Source organism: Eucyclogobius newberryi, unplaced genomic scaffold (assembly GCF_026437365.1).
Source record: "Eucyclogobius newberryi isolate DKJ021-1_F unplaced genomic scaffold, fEucNew1.0.hap1 SCAF_14, whole genome shotgun sequence".
In the NCBI taxonomy this organism is placed as follows: Eukaryota; Metazoa; Chordata; class Actinopteri; order Gobiiformes; family Gobiidae; genus Eucyclogobius; species Eucyclogobius newberryi.
This window is the reverse complement of record NW_027315768.1, coordinates 31,322,231-31,339,801: the sequence shown is the minus strand read 5'-3', so window position 1 is coordinate 31,339,801 and position 17,571 is coordinate 31,322,231. Positions and strand designations below refer to the sequence as shown.

General features: G+C 38.1%; 1 protein-coding gene across 26 annotated transcripts in view; it reads left to right on the top strand.

Annotated features, from left to right (window-relative positions):
* Positions 1–17,571, top strand: part of neb (nebulin) — a 161,380-nt gene that overhangs the window by 68,242 nt on the left and 75,567 nt on the right. For 24 of the 26 annotated variants that reach the window (XM_072445216.1, XM_072445241.1, XM_072445236.1 and 21 more), the window contains 21 exons: positions 281–385; positions 1,130–1,237; positions 2,379–2,690; positions 3,747–3,950; positions 4,283–4,387; positions 4,461–4,568; positions 6,204–6,515; positions 7,514–7,618; positions 8,131–8,229; positions 8,329–8,430; positions 8,987–9,094; positions 9,601–9,912; positions 10,046–10,150; positions 10,445–10,549; positions 10,856–10,960; positions 11,056–11,163; positions 12,112–12,222; positions 14,667–14,864; positions 16,189–16,293; positions 16,387–16,491; positions 17,168–17,272. In XM_072445216.1, the coding sequence (XP_072301317.1) occupies positions 281–385; positions 1,130–1,237; positions 2,379–2,690; positions 3,747–3,950; positions 4,283–4,387; positions 4,461–4,568; positions 6,204–6,515; positions 7,514–7,618; positions 8,131–8,229; positions 8,329–8,430; positions 8,987–9,094; positions 9,601–9,912; positions 10,046–10,150; positions 10,445–10,549; positions 10,856–10,960; positions 11,056–11,163; positions 12,112–12,222; positions 14,667–14,864; positions 16,189–16,293; positions 16,387–16,491; positions 17,168–17,272 (3,027 nt within the window). The remainder of the gene's footprint in view (positions 1–280; positions 386–1,129; positions 1,238–2,378; positions 2,691–3,746; positions 3,951–4,282; positions 4,388–4,460; positions 4,569–6,203; positions 6,516–7,513; positions 7,619–8,130; positions 8,230–8,328; positions 8,431–8,986; positions 9,095–9,600; positions 9,913–10,045; positions 10,151–10,444; positions 10,550–10,855; positions 10,961–11,055; positions 11,164–12,111; positions 12,223–14,666; positions 14,865–16,188; positions 16,294–16,386; positions 16,492–17,167; positions 17,273–17,571) is intronic. The other 2 variants (XM_072445239.1, XM_072445235.1) reach the window with 2 other exon arrangements.

Here is a 17,571-nt window from a genome sequence, read left to right as displayed (position 1 = left end):
TGTTGTAGTAGTAGTTGCAGTATTTGAACTATAAATTGACTTCCCTTGAATCCACAAGGTCACATTATGTAGAAAACCTGCTCATCGTGTAATTTAGACCAAAATTGTTTCGGTTTCACGGCTTATTTCTATCTTTTCTCAACTGCTGATGCGCCTGGACAATAAATCCTTTCCTGTCGTCTGAATAAATCTAAATATCACAAATCCACCTCGTCCCATTTGTATGATCTTTGTGAAGCTCCACTGTTTGCTGACTGATGTTTGCGTGTTTCGTTTGCAGAAAGCGTACGTCGCGGCCTGGGAGAAGGACAAGACGATGCTCCACATTCAGCCCGACACGCCCGAGATCGTCCTGTCCAAGCAGAACGTGATCAACATGAGCCTGGTAATGTTACGCCGTCGAAACGCTTCACTTTATCGCCGTTTATTTATGCGAAAAAGACGTTTAGTCGTGCGGTTGCGGTGAGAAGAAATCCTTACTTGTCTTTCTTTCTGTCACGTTGTCTTAGTAACTCACACGCAAAAGGAAAGATGATCAACTAAGACTTAGTTGATCATCGTTCCTTTTGAGTGTGAAGGAATCAAGGCGAATGTGTTGAAATTAAACTTTTTGAATGATAAAGTAAAGCTACAAAATGCGACACGAAAAGCATTTAGTTTGACGACGTTTTGACGAATAAAATGACTTGTTTTGTTTCCAAAATTCTCACATTTATACTTTTAGATTGTGACCCGAGTAATCAAGAATATTCATTTATTAATCGATAATCTTGGTCACAATTTAATGCCAAGAACTAAAATAGAAACGTGAGAATCTGTGCTTAAAAGAAACAGACTATGTGAAAGCAGAGAATTGGAAAAGTAAGTCCAAAATGCATGCAATGTTATTTATGTACAAGACAATGTATTAGCACCAAAATAAAACCAACTTCTTGATTTATAAATGAAAAAAAGCCTCAACAAATGATTAAACGATGCACAATTTCAGTTTAAAACAATATTTCGTCCTCTTCAAACGCTGTATGTGACGTCGACGCTCAGTGCTGTTTCCATGACTTTTTATGCATTTTCTTTGTTGTTTTTTTCACTTATCATTGTCAATTTATATTCATTTCTTTCCCGTTTGCAGAAAGGCTACAAGGAGGACTATGTGAACATGATCAACAAAGGATACTACCTCCCCAAAGACGCCGTGTCTGTTCTGTCCGCTAGAGCCTCCAGAGATATCGTCAGCGATGTGAGTCCCGCGCTTTTCCCCGTTTCTCTATCGTTTTTTAATCATTTTTACAGAGTCACGATGTTTATTTTCGAGTGTTGCAAGGTCATATACACGTGTTCTGTTCAATATTTGTAACTCTAACTTCAATTTGATGTGGTTAGTTTTCATTATTGTTGCGTTTTAACCGGTACAAAAGTGATTCTCGTAGTCGTAACATTATATCATCATAATATGACGTTCTGACAATGACTCAAACCCTTTCTGAGATCCACGTTAAGTTTGTGATCTATAAAAGGGAACCTTGGCAAGGACATGAGCCAAATTCAAAGAAAAATGTGTACTTTGAAGGTTTCAGGATCAGGAATGAGGCAGAAAGAGATCTGAGCTAAACAAAATGAGAAATGCGCAAGTTTGAAGAGCATTTTTAAACAAAATTCCACATAACGTTTTATAAATGAGACCCTGGGGTCGTTTAGTCAATAAATCTGTCAAAATGCGGTTTTAGTCGACCAACATTTTTACTTTACAAATGATCTTACAGGGATTAAAACGATTCAGGGGAGAATTGTGAGTTTTGTCTCCCAATTGTTATGCGTAAATACCTAGTTTTTCAGTATTTCTCTGTTGAAATAGTTATTTTTGCATGGAATTCTGTGAGCTTGTAGTCATGTGAGTGCAGTGTGGTTCGGATTAATTGGTCTGATCATAGATATACCCCATTCCTCGTCAATTTAAAGCAATTAATCATTAAATCCTCTTTACAAACATCCCTGCTATAATAACTTTACGATAATCACAACATCGCTGGCTGAACGGAAAGGATTGAGACTCTGACATATTCAAGTAGCTGCTTTTTATATCTGTCCTGGTCCTGTTATGGAAAAAAAATAAAGATATTAGACGATAAAAAAAAAAAAATGCTTTTAAAACGAAAAAAAATGGCTTATACATTAAAAAAAACATACTTTTTTTCTTTTAATTATTCACTACTAAAAGGTTTGGACAGAATATGTGTGTTTGTGGATCTCAAAATACTGAATTCGGATACAAAATTCATCAAAGAAATGAGATTTTACCTGTGAATGTGTTTGCTAATCTCTGAAGTCACCTGCAGCCATCTCCCGATACTTAAACCTCGTTCCCCGTTCTCTAAATCCAGTACAAATACAAAACCGGCTACCGTAAGCAGTGCGGACACCACATCGGGGCGCTGAGCATCCAGGACGACCCGGCTTGCCTGCTGGCGGCTCACGCTGCCAGGATCAACAGCGACAACATCTACAAGAGAGATTTCAACAAGTCCAAGACCAAGTACAACCTCCCGTCGGACCTGCTGTCGCTGGAGCTGGCCAAGAAGTGCCAGGCCCAAGTGAACGACTTCAACTACAGGACCAGGCTGCACAACTGGACCTGCCTCCCCGACTCCACCGACGTGGTGCAGGCCCGCAAAGTCTACGACCTGCACAGCGACGTGAGTAGACTTTAGCTGAACATAACTTTATTCAACTTTCCCTTTTTGCAGAGGTAAACTATTCCACGTCGGTGTAATCCCTCATCCCTTCAGGAGTGTTCCATTGTAGAAGAAGATTCAGTTGTTTCATCTGGACTCTTGAAAAAACAATACGTTTTGACTCTCATCCTAGAGTCATTCTCAATCTGCGAATCAAGAACGGGAACTTTTATACATTTATCCTAGTCTGGGTAGGCCCTGGCCATCGGGCAAAACTAGCCTCTTTGTTTACTATCAGTCCTTTAATGGGCTATCAGCCTGCTATTGTACCTGGCTCACTCTCAGCCAGGTGTAGTGTAACTGATTATTATCCGAATGCCTGGAATTCTGAATCCCTGGAGAGGTAGACGCCCAGGGCATGTTTAAAATGTTATATCTTATGTAAGCAAAGACATAACTTAGAGATTTATGAGTTGTTACACTCTTTTTGATGGCAGTTTATTTGATTCTGAATGATTTACTTGAAAAGCCGTTTCATGTGCACGGAGGACAACAAATACTGGGCCTCAAGTATGAAGAGAACAAACATGTATTTATGACCAATATACAGGTTTCGGGTGCAGATATCATGAAATCGTTTCTTGTCTGAAAGAACAGGGGCGAAGAGGACACTTTTGCACAGAAACCAGACAAATATAAGTTACACATTTTGTATTAGAATAGTAGAATGAACTTCTAAGAAAAAAATCACACTCATTGTCTGATCATTTTTATCTAAATATATTTTTCATTTGGCATATTGGCTAATGGTTTGTAATGATGTTTTAAACACAGTTGCCTCCGGCTTGTATTTTTTATCATTAAGCATGTCTAAAAAACATAAAAACAGTAATTAAAATAGTAAAATTATGAACTTTTACCATAGTACTAAATATTTGATCAACAGTGACTATATTTTTTCTACGGGGACTATAAAAGCATATTATTATTTCCAATTACGACTACTGCAGTGATTAAAGTAGGAATGGTTGTATTTAGCAGTACTTTTTAGCAGTAACACATGATTTTGTGTCCCAGGCGGTGTACAGGTCGGATCTGGAGTGGCTGAGAGGATGCGGTTGGTCTCCTGCAGACTGCATCGATGTCGTCAAAGTGAGACACGCCCAGAAGATCCTGAACGAACGGCTCTACAAACAGCACCCGAGCACGGTCAAGTTCACCAGCGTGGTCGACCTGCCCGCCATCGTCCTGTCCAAGCAGAACGCACACAACATCAGCGAAGTGAGTGCTTTCATTAGGAGTTACATTTAGGTCACATTCCTATAGATTTAATTAAAATTAACTTATTAACTTGTTAATTTATTAATTAATTAATTATAAAAAATAGTTATTTTGATTATTTTATTTATTTTATTTATTTTATTTATTTTATTTATTTTATTTATTTTATAAATGTATATATTTAATTTATTGGGCTTATTGTATTATATTATTTTATTTGGTTTATTTATTTATTTGAGATGTTTGAGTTGTTTTTTTTTAATTTAATTTATTTACTTTATTTATCTTATTTATTTTATTTATGTATTAAATGCTTCTTCATTCTTTTATAGAGTAAGTACAGAGAGGTTTGGGATAAGGACAAGCTCTCGTTTCACATCCCGCCGAACGCTCCCGAATTCGTGCTGTCCAAGGCCAACGCTGTCGCCATCAGCAACGTAAGTATCACTGCGACGTTCACGCGTTCAACATGCGCTCGAAACACATTTAACTCACGTGTTTTTCCCACAGAAACTCTACACAAAATCCTGGGACGACACGAAGGCCAAAGGTTACCACATCAAGGAGGACGCAGTGGCTGTGCTCAAGGCCAGAGCGTCCAGAGACATCATCAGTGACGTAAGACGGACACTTCGTATACGTTTGCACCGCACAAACCCGACGATCGTACGATGAACGCTTTAACTAAACAGACACTTCGTATACGTTTGTACCGCACGAACCCGACGATCGTACGATGAACGCTTTAACTAAACAGACACTTCGTATACGTTTGCACCGCACGAACCCGACGATCGTACGATGAACGCTTTAACTAAACGGACACTTCGTATACGTTTGCACCGCACGAACCCGACGATCGTACGATGAACGCTTTAACTAAACGGACACTTCGTATACGTTTGCACCGCACAAACCCGACGATCGTACGATGAACGCTTTAACTAAATAGACACTTCGTATACGTTTGCACCGCACGAACCTGACGATCGTACGATGAACGCTTTAACTAAATAGACACTTCGTATACGTTTGCACCGCACGAACCTGACGATCGTACGATGAACGCTTTAACTAAACGGACACTTCGTATACGTTTGCACCGCACAAACCCGATGATATAAATATTTAAAAAATAATAAATTATATTAATTAAATAAAAATAAATACAATAAATAAAATATTTTGAAATAAAATAAATAAAATAAATAAAATAAATAAAATAAATAAAATAAATAAAATAAATAAAATAAATAAAATAAATGGTTTTAATTATATTATAAAAGTTTTTTTAGACCCCAAGTTGTCTTTTTAAGTTTAATTTCAAGGGTCTGAATGTCAGTTTGTAGTTGAGCTTCACAAAAACAATAATTTGTGGTAAAGTGTGCAATATATCTGTTGATAAAATGACACAAATTGGATTTTTCTATGAAAATTTACAAATCACAATTTTGCCTTCCTTAGTGTCCATCATAATCCTCTAGTCAATAAGCACATAATATAAAACACAACTGTAAATGTCTTTAAACCAGGCTCGGATGTCACTTAAATGTCAACGAACGTTTTTTCCTTTGCTAAAGCGATTCATATCACGATATGCATATGTCGCGATATGCATATGTCGCGATATTCATATGTCGCGATATTCATATGTCGCGATATTCATATGTCGCGATTCATATGTCACGATAGTCATATGTCGCGATATTCATATGTCGCGATTCATATGTCACAATATTCATATGTCACAATATTCATGTCGCGATATTCATATGTCGCGATTCATATGTCACAATATTCATATGTCACGATATTCATATGTCGCGATTCACATGTCACAATATTCACATGTCACAATATTCATATGTCGCGATATTCATATGTCGCGATTCATATGTCACGATATTCATATGTTGCGATTCATATGTCACGGTTCATATGTCACGATGTTCATATGTCACGATTCATATGTCACGAAATTCATATGTCGCGATTCATATGTCGCGATATTCATATGTCGCGATTCATATGTCACGATATTCTGTGATTAATCCCAGTTTCTCCATCAAAATCACATTATGTTCCACTGCACGTTTGCCTCCAGTTGCCTCCACTTCTGGGATTTAAAACGTTTTTTCATTTTAAAGAGTCAACATACAAACAACACATGTGATATCAGCACGGCCATCTGAAAAATCACGACACCGCACGCTAAAATGTCTAAAAAGTTCAAAATGTCTCCCTCCCTTCCAGTACAAGTACCACGCCTCGTACCGCAAGCAGGTCGGCCACCACATCGGCGCCCGGTGCGTGGAGGAGGACCCACTGATCATGCTGGCGATACACGGCGGCAAGATCGCCAGCGAGAACATGTACAAGAAGGACTTCAACAAATCCAAGACCAAGTTCCACCTGCCCGTCGACATGCTGAGCCTGGAGCTGGCCAAGAAGTGCCAGGTCCAGGTCAACGACTTCAACTACAGGACCAGGCTGCACAACTGGACCTGCCTCCCCGACTCCACCGACGTGGTGCAGGCCCGGAAGGCGTACGACCTCCAGAGCGACGTAAGGGAGTAGAACATTCACGTTTGCTGAGTCATAGTCAAATCACAATAAAAAGAGCTGGGAACGATGCAAAATATGGATGTGCAAAATGTACCGTATTTTCCGGACTATAAGTTGCACCTTTTTTCATAGTTTTGGCCAGGGTACGACTTATACTTATATTTAAATACTTATACTTATACTCCGGAATGACTTATATGTGATATTATTTGTTATTTTCACCCGCAACCGCATTTTATACTCCAGTGCGACTTATATATGTTTTTTTCTTCTCTATTATGCATATTTTGGCTGGTGTGACTTGTACTCTAGTGCAACTTATAGTCCGGAAAATACGGTAATGTTCTGATAATCAATCATGGTGACGCGTGCTTGCCCTTATGACGTGGTCTTGCACCCACCCCCCGTCAGTTTTGAGATTCGAGGGAAGAATATAGTCTGTACTTTAGCTAAAAACTGCGGGAATCAATCAAAAAAACACCCTGGGTACATATATGAAGCACAAATAGCAATGTAAGAGGGTTAAAAGCTCTGAAAAGTCGATTTCGCATGTTATGGGACCTTTAATTGTCAAAACATTTATATTTCATTAATTGAATTCAGCTGATTCAGCTTTAGAATAAGATGAAAATCAGTGTTGAATAAAGATTATTAAAGGAATGATTTAACCCTCATTAATTAATTTGTATTTTTATTTACGAAAGGAGGAACAATGCATATTATTTATTCCTTTTTTATAAACATGGAATGTTAATCAAAAAGAACATTTATGCAATTATTGACTATTTCTCAAGTCTGTGATCAGTTTTATGTGTCAGAAACAGCCAGATAATAGAAGAACTTGATATTTAGATGTATTTTTCTAACCAGAGATTGAATTAAAAAAACACTTATTTTTGCTTCTAAAATTGTCACATTATGATTGTTTCTTTAGCTCTTAATAATACAAATAAAACCAATTCCTGCTGCACTGACGTACTGCCGTATCTCCCGTTCAGAACGTGTACAAATCGGACATGGAGTGGCTCCGTGGCTGCGGCTGGGTGCCCCACGAGTCTGTGGAGGTCTTGAAGGTCAAACACGCTCAGAAGATCCTGGCCGAGGTGAGTGGACTCAAGAGAACATAAACCGTGGGTAATCACACACAAAAATAGCTTAAAAACATCTCTGAACATGGGATTATTGTTGTCCCAAACCGTCAAATAGAAATGTCGTGAGTAAATGGATGCACACAGGCACATTTACAGTTCAAACCAGTATATTTTAGCCATATTTACGCTTTGTGCATGTGTTTTGTTTGGTCCGTTCGTCGATTAATCGGTCGACGGCGTCTTAGTCAATTAATTTATCGCGATTATACAGATTTATAAGGACTAAAGCAGAAAGCAGAAGTCATGTGTGAGTGAATAACGAGTTCATTCAGACATTTTAAGCGCAATCATGCAGTTTATAGGTACTTTTCTGCATAAATGTGGTTCTTTTTTAGCCTGGTTTAGTCTTTTCTCAAACATTTCCACGCCTAAAACTTTTCAGAATAAAACACTAGATTGTAGGCCTTTGATATAATACCGTATCGTGGACGTCGATGCTGATTATGGATGCGTTTTCGCCGCAGAGAGGTTACCGCGTGAAGCTGGACGAGCAGAAGTACATCGTTCCGGTGGACAGGATGGACATGGTGTGCGCCAAGACCGCCGCCGCTGCGCTCAACGAGGTCGGGAATCGCACCAACAACCACATCAAAATGAGAACAAAGACACGGCTAAAACACTGTATTATTATCTTTTTGTGTGTGTGTGTTTGTGTCGTTCAGGCCAAATACCGCGAAGCTTGGCACAAGGATAAGACCAAGTTCACCGTGGTGGACACGCCGACCATGGCTTCAGCCCGAGAAGCCGCCAAGAACATCCACCCGGTACGCTCACTACATCTTTATACATTTAATTACCGCTCCGCACGATAAAGAAAAGCTCACGCACATAAATGAGCGTATACTCGTCGAAGCGTGTTTCCTGCTCTCTAAAACGCACTCGATTTTGATTCGTAGTCAATGTATTTGATGTATTTAATGAGCATAACACTGACTTAAATGCCTGTAGTGGTTTAATTGGCAGCGAGCATTATGTTTACGACACAAAGTGAGTGCAATTTTGAAGTTTACAACAAGGTGTAGCTTAAAATCATACTGGAAATGTCTAGAGGTGGCATTTAATAAATAATAATACTGTAAAATAATATCTTTATCTGTATCATCTACAAAATTGACTATATAATCTGTAATTTGACAAAAACATACGTCAAAAGGCCACTGCAAGAGCCATTTGAATGATGAAATCAAATAAAAATAATAATAATAGCACACATTTAGATCTATATTGAGGTAATAATGAGCAAAGCGTAATTATTAGTGTGTGAAACGTTGACACAAACTCACACTCAGTTTTATATATATTTTTCCCGTTCTTTTTTAGAAACTGTACACTAAAGACTGGGACAAGGTGAAAGCCACGGGATACTTCATGCCCGGCGACGCGGTGCCAATCAAACAGTGCATCAGCAACTCCAAGGTCCAGAGCTACGTGAGTACAATCGCCGTGACGACGCCCGCTGCACATTCATTTTACAAAGGACATTCATGGATAAACTGACCTTATTGGCGCCGTAAAGTCACATTGACCTCATTGAACTAATTACTGTTATTTTAGATCGATTTAGACAGGCTAAAGACACTCTAAGGAAATGTTGGCTAGTATCTACGTTCAAATGTATTTAAATAGTCACGGCATATTTTAATTCATTAGTTTGGACGCTGATTTCTAGTCTTTGAAAAGAAAAGGAGGAGAAGAAGTGCAATATTTATTCGTATTTACAAGTAACAACTCAACAATACTTGCACAACGAGTCAGTCACGCACACGTTAAAATGACACGTTAAACCTGATCATCGATACAGTACAAAATCACGTGTGTAGATGTCTGCCAGGTGGAATTCCGCGTGATATTTGCGTGTTACAGTATCGGTAGTTTTGCCATTCGCTGTCAAACCGTCAATAACAGCGTCAAAAAAATGTGCCTGCGTTTTGTAGCACAAGTATCTGGAGAGCTACCGCAAGCAGGTCGGCCACCACATCGGCGCGCGCTGCGTTCAGGACGACCCGCTCATGATGTTGGCCATCAACTCGGCCAAGATCGCCAGCGACGCGCTGTACAAGAAGGACTTCAACAAGTCCAAGACCAAGTTCAACCTGCCCGTCGACATGCTGAACCTGGAGCTGGCCAAGAAGTGCCAGGTCCAGGTCAACGACTTCAACTACAGGACCAGGCTGCACAACTGGACCTGCCTCCCCGACTCCACCGACGTGGTGCAGGCCCGCAAGGTCTACGACATCCAGAGCGACGTGAGTTAGCATCCATCAAAATGAAAGCGGAGCGACGGACGGCCGGCGATTTGAGGCTGATCCGTTTTTGCATTTTTTTAATTTTCCCACCGAATCACGACTGTTTTCCGTTTGTTTGTTTGTTTGTTTGCAGAACGTGTACAAAGCGGACCTGGAATGGCTCCGCGGATGTGGCTGGGTGCCCGCCGAATCGGTGGAGCACGTCAAAGTCAGGAAGGCCCAAGAGATCCTCAACGAAGTACGTACGAAAGAAAGAACGAAAAACGCTACTAAGCGGTCGTCGAAGGCGCTCAGGACGGCAATAGGCACGAGCGCAGATTCTTATCAATGCTGCATGTCGATTTTAAAAGGTTTAAATCAACAATACCATCTTCCGTCACCGTCTATTTCGACAAGTTTGACCGTCATTTACCAAAAGTTGACGTACGTTTGTCGCTAATCGAGACGTCTTTAGTTCAATCGAATCCGTTGTGCGCCATTTCTTTTGTATTCAAGGTTTTAACATATATATTTTTTCCGTTTCTACCTGCAGAGACTCTACAAGAAGCATGCCAAGGATTGCTTCTCGAAGTTCACGCTGATCGTGGACAGGCCGGAGCTCGTTTTGGCCAGAGTCGCCGCCGCCAACCTCAGCGACGTGAGTAGAGACGATTAAAACGCCGGAACCGCCGCGATCTACAAAACTGCAAACATCCAACACAACATTTAACGACTTTTACCTTGATTTGAGACGGTTTTGGCTTGTCATTTGTCAGTTTTTTGTATTATTTATGATGAAAAACACTGGCAAATCTTATGTCTAGCTCCTCAAATCCTTATAAATACGAGTTTCTTCAAGCAACTTTTTACTTATTTAACACTGTCATTGTCGCAGTGTAACCGTCGAGCAAATATCTACACGAACTGCAGAATAATTCACTGAAATGGTTCACTTTCTGCGCAGCTCAAGTACCATGAAACCTTCAACGCCGAGAAGGGACAGTACATCGGCTGCGAAGACACTCCCGAACTCGCCCACAGCAGAGAAGTGTCCAAGAACATCAGCGAGGTGCGTCCTTTTACCTGTACTGCACTTTAATTACACTTTCTGTTTGTATTATAAAATGTCTGTGTTGTTGTTGTTGTTGTTGTTGTTGTTTACAGAAAGGTTACAAGAAAATCTGGGACGACACGAAAGCTACAAGCTACCAGCTCGACCACGAGTACATTCCTCTGCTGAGTGGAAAGAAGGGCAGAGAGATCGCCTCAGATGTAAGGATCGTGTCGTGTTTGTACTTTACTACAATTAGCTGTTGTCAAATTAAAGCGCCCCCTACAGGTCCTCACTGAACTAAAATGCAGTTCAGATAAATGTATTTTGAATTTTGCTAAAAAATTATAAAAATGTTATCACAGAATAGCTCATATTTTAGGTTTTTAAGTTCACTTCCTGTTTGTGATCAATGACATCACAGGAGGAAATGACCCAGCAAACAACTTATCGAATGTCATAATTTCAAAAAAATATCTGAGAGCAACTTTCTTCTGTTGATTTAATGTTTACAGAGTCAAAAAAAGTAGTTTCTTTGTGTAAATTCTACATAAACTTTGACTGGAACAAGTGTCCCTAATGCGATGTCACTTCCTGTCATTTTCTATAGATTTTTCAACGTTTTTTCCACAAATACCTACTCAATTGGCGTAAAACTATAATTCATATGTACAACAGGTATAAATACACCAAATAAAATAAAAATTTGAACATTGTAAAAACCTGTCGTACTTTACTTTAAAGGACACATATTTTTTTTACACTACAATCACAATTAAAATACAAAATAAGTACATGCAAACCATATTAAACCGAACAGGAGTCGTGTTTAGCCTCATTTACGCTTGATTGATTGGTCCAGTTTACGAGACCTTGTCACTCCGAGCCGCAGAAAACACTCAGTTTCAAAAGGTGGACACCCAGAGGTCTCCTGAGCCGCGTTATAGTCCATAAATCAAACCGTTATTCCTTCTTCTGCCAGTAGATGACGTGCTAACACTAAATAAGTAACGAGTGGTTTTCAATACAGTTCTAAAACATGAGATGCCAAAGGATAAGGTACAAGAGCTAGTTTCAAGTCCAGTAATGAGACAAATAATAAATCATACGCGGCCTTTGAATAGAGCATGTTAAATAGTTGCTGATTAAATGTGTATTATTTGTTCCAGGTGAAGTACAAGCTCACTCATGAGAAGGCCAAGGGACACTACATGGCTGGAACTCTGGTCGATTTCCCCGACGTGATGCGCTGTGGAGATCAGGAGAAGAACAAGGGAGTGGTGAGTATTGTCCATATCACTGTGCATCACGCACTCATATACACTCATATACACTCATATACACTCATGTACACTCATGTACACTCATATACACTCATATACACTCATGTACACTCATGTACACTCATGTACACTCATGTACACTCATGTACACTCATGTACACTCATGTACACTCATATACACTCATGTACACTCATGTACACTCATATACACTCATGTACACTCATGTACACTCATGTACACTCATGTACACTCATATACACTCATATACACTCATGTACACTCATGTACACTCATGTACACTCATGTACACTCATGTACACTCATATACACTCATATACACTCATGTACACTCATGTACACTCATATACACTCATGTACACTCATGTACACTCATGTACACTCATGTACACTCATGTACACTCATATACACTCATGTACACTCATGTACACTCATGTACACTCATGTACACTCATGTACACTCATATACACTCATGTACACTCATGTACACTCATGTACACTCATGTACACTCATATACACTCATATACACTCATGTACACTCATGTACACTCATGTACACTCATATACACTCATGTACACTCATGTACACTCATGTACACTCATGTACACTCATATACACTCATGTACACTCATGTACACTCATGTACACTCATGTACACTCATGTACACTCATGTACACTCATATACACTCATGTACACTCATGTACACTCATGTACACTCATATACACTCATGTACACTCATGTACACTCATGTACACTCATATACACTCATGTACACTCATGTACACTCATGTACACTCATGTACACTCATATACACTCATATACACTCATGTACACTCATGTACACTCATGTACACTCATGTACACTCATATACACTCATGTACACTCATGTACACTCATGTACACTCATGTACACTCATATACACTCATGTACACTCATGTACACTCATGTACACTCATGTACACTCATGTACACTCATGTACACTCATGTACACTCATATACACTCATATACACTCATGTACACTCATGTACACTCATGTACACTCATGTACACTCATGTACACTCATATACACTCATATACACTCATGTACACTCATGTACACTCATATACACTCATGTACACTCATATACACTCATGTACACTCATGTACACTCATATACACTCATGTACACTCATGTACACTCATGTACACTCATGTACACTCATGTACACTCATATACACTCATGTACACTCATGTACACTCATGTACACTCATGTACACTCATGTACACTCATGTACACTCATATACACTCATATACACTCATGTACACTCATGTACACTCATATACACTCATATACACTCATATACACTCATGTACACTCATATACACTCATGTACACTCATATATACTCATATACACTCATGTACACTCATATACACTCATGTACACTCATATACACTCATGTACACTCATGTACACTCATGTACACTCATGTACACTCATGTACACTCATGTACACTCATGTACACTCATATACACTCATATACATATAAGGCCTCAGAACAATTTGGACTCAGGTCTGGTAAGTAGTACTTTTTCCCAACACTTTTAGGTATTTTTCTCCTCTGCTGAATCTGTCTGTATCAACATTGAATAAAAAGAACATTTCAAACATAAACATTGTGTCAAATTAGCTTTTCAGAACAAAATGATTAAGAAGTACATTTCTCTTATTATGTTTTGTTCCAAGTTAAATCTTTAGTGACCTTTCTCCCACCAAACGCTGCTTTTATTTTGAAACATAAGTCAAAATTTAAGTCTTAAAATAGCCTGCGTATTTGGCGAGGTGTGAAAACAATAAACAGCCTAATGATGACATTTTAGACTCACATAAACACAGTCATAGCTCAGATGTAGAATGTCACGATATCAACTTTCAGTGTAACAGTTACTATGAGAAGAAACAACTGTGAAATCGTTAAAACTCCTCAATTTGTGGCCATCTTTATGAAATCAAACTTTATGAATGATAAAGTAAAGTTAATTTGACATAAACAGTCGGATTAAAACATTATTTAACATTTAGGGTTAATTTGTTGGTGGAAATATTAAATAGAAATTACTTGTTTTTGTTTGTTAATTTCTTTTTGTCACAAATTAAATAACCACAATTATATATAGATATGTATATATCTTTTTTATTATTATTATTATGTATTTCTTCTTTATTTCTTTTATTTTAGTAAAAAATATGTTTTTTTAATTTATTTAATTTGATTAATTATTATCATTTATTTATTTTAAATGTATTTGTATTATTATTTTACTAAATTGTTTTAATATTATAATTATTTTTGTATTTAATTGGATGGACTGAATAATCTTGACATGGTTATTCACTCAGATGCCCTGTATTTCCCTCCCTTCAGAGGCTGTACCATAAGGATTACCACCAGACCAAGACAAAGAACCATCTGCCCGCCGACGTCATCGCCAACAAAGTGGCCAAGCGCTGCCAGGACATGCTCAGCGACGTCCTGTACCGCACGCACCTGCACCAGTGGACCTGCCACCCCGAGCAGGAAGACGCCATCCGGGCGCGCAAGAACAACGAGATCCTCAGCGACGTACGGCCTTCTTCACACACGACTTTGATTTCATTATTATTCGGCTTATATTTATAGTATTAAGATTCAACATTGAAAATAATTTACTGCTTATTCTGATTATTTACTATATTAAGCTTCAATACACAACATAATTTACTGCTTATTCTGATTATTTACTATATTAAGCTTCAATACACAACATAATTTACTGCTTATTCTGATTATTTACTCTATTAAGCTTCAATACACAACATAATGTACTGCTTATTATGATTATTTACTATATTAAGCTTCAATACACAACATAATGTACTGCTTATTCTGATTATTTACTATATTAAGCTTCAATACACAACATAATTTACTGCTTATTCTGATTATTTACTATATTAAGCTTCAATACACAACATAATTTACTGCTTATTCTGATTATTTACTATATTAAGCTTCAATACACAACATAATTTACTGCTTATTCTGATTATTTACTATATTAAGCTTCAATACACAACATAATTTACTGCTTATTCTGATTATTTACTCTATTAAGCTTCAATACACAACATAATGTACTGCTTATTCTGATTATTTACTATATTAAGCTTCAATACACAACATAATTTACTGCTTATTATGATTATTTACTATATTAAGCTTCAATACACAACATAATGTACTGCTTATTCTGATTATTTACTATATTAAGCTTCAATACACAACATAATGTACTGCTTATTCTGATTATTTACTATATTAAGCTTCAATACACAACATAATTTACTGCTTATTCTGATTATTTACTATATTAAGCTTCAATACACAACATAATTTACTGCTTATTCTGATTATTTACTATATTAAGCTTCAATACACAACATAATTTACTGCTTATTCTGATTATTTACTATATTAAGCTTCAATACACAACATAATTTACTGCTTATTCTGATTATTTACTATATTAAGCTTCAATACACAACATAATTTACTGCTTATTCTGATTATTTACTATATTAAGCTTCAATACACAACATAATTTACTGCTTATTCTGATTATTTACTATATTAAGCTTCAATACACAACATAATTTACTGCTTATTCTGATTATTTACTATATTAAGCTTCAATACACAACATAATTTACTGCGTATTCTGATTATTTACTATATTAAGCTTCTTTGCACAAAATACCTGACTTAGTTTTTTGTGCATAATAACACGGCACAACATAAACGTAAGTTCCTGCACACACGATGCTCTAATCATGTGTTTTTACTTTAGTTTAAACCATTTTAATCACATTGTATTTAAGTTATATTGACACCGCATTGGCTCACGTAGGTGTTCTACAAAGAGGACCTGAACTGGATGAGGGGCATCGGCTGCTACGCCTGGGACACGCCCGAGATCGTCCGCGCCAAGAAAGCCTACGAGCTGCAGAGCGACGTAAGGAACGCTCGGGAATCTCCTCAAAAAAACAATCAAATTTGTGTCTGAAATGTGATTTGTTTTCATCGTTGTTGTTGTTGTGTTTTGTAGCTGAAATACAGAGACGAAGCCAAGAAGGAGTTCAACAACTACTCCATCGTGACGGACACGCCCATTTACGTGACGGCCGTCCTGGGACACACCTGGGCCAGCGACGTGAGTGAACCCGTCACCGAGCACGTGTTTATGATTGTCCACCGTGAGGCGCTGTTACCGAGCAACAGGGAAATGCTTAATTCTTTCACATGTCCAGCTTTAACAAATCCATCAATCAATGTTTCTAATTGAAATAAATGAATGATATTGTCACATCCAGATAAAGAAGTAATTTACATGTAGTTTTTTTGGAGTATGGATTGAACTGAAATTGCACTTTCTAATTACATATGATTCTCAATATTGTTTTTTCTCTTTTTCAATTTAATTTTTTTTTAAAAAAGAATAAACATAAAACACAGAACACGACCAGAGAGAGAAAGTTCAAATAAAAATGCAAATAGACGTTAACAAAATATCGAAAGAAACATAATTCTTTTTGTGACCCGAATAATCTTGATTAGGTTTGTAGTCGCGATAGTTTGTGTATAACGTGTGTACTTGTCGTGATAGTTTGTGTATAACGTGTGTACTTGTCGTGATAGTTTGTGTATAACGTGTGTACTTGTCGTGATAGTTTGTGTATAACGTGTGTACTTGTCGTGATAGTTTGTGTATAACGTGTGTACTTGTCGTGATAGTTTGTGTATAACGTGTGTACTTGTCGTGATAGTTTGTGTATAACGTGTGTACTTGTCGTGATAGTTTGTGTATAACGTGTGTTCTCTTGTCGCAGCTGGCCTACAGAGAGGCCTACCACAAAGAGAAGCACATGTACACCACAGTCCTCGACAACCACGACTACGCCCGATGCCACAACTTCAAACACTTCTTCAGCCAGGTACGCAGCAGTATGTTTGTGAACACGTGACACAGCAGTATGTTTGTGAACACGTGACACAGCAGTATGTTCATGAACACGTGACGCAGCAGTATGTTCTTGAACACGTGACGCAGCAGTATGTTCTTGAACACGTGACGCAGCAGTATGTTTGTGAACACGTGACGCAGCAGTATGTTTGTGAACACGTGACGCAGCAGTATGTTCTTGAACACGTGACACAGCAGTATGTTCTTGAACACGTGACGCAACAGTATGTTCTTGAACACGTGACGCAGCAGTATGTTTGTGAACACGTG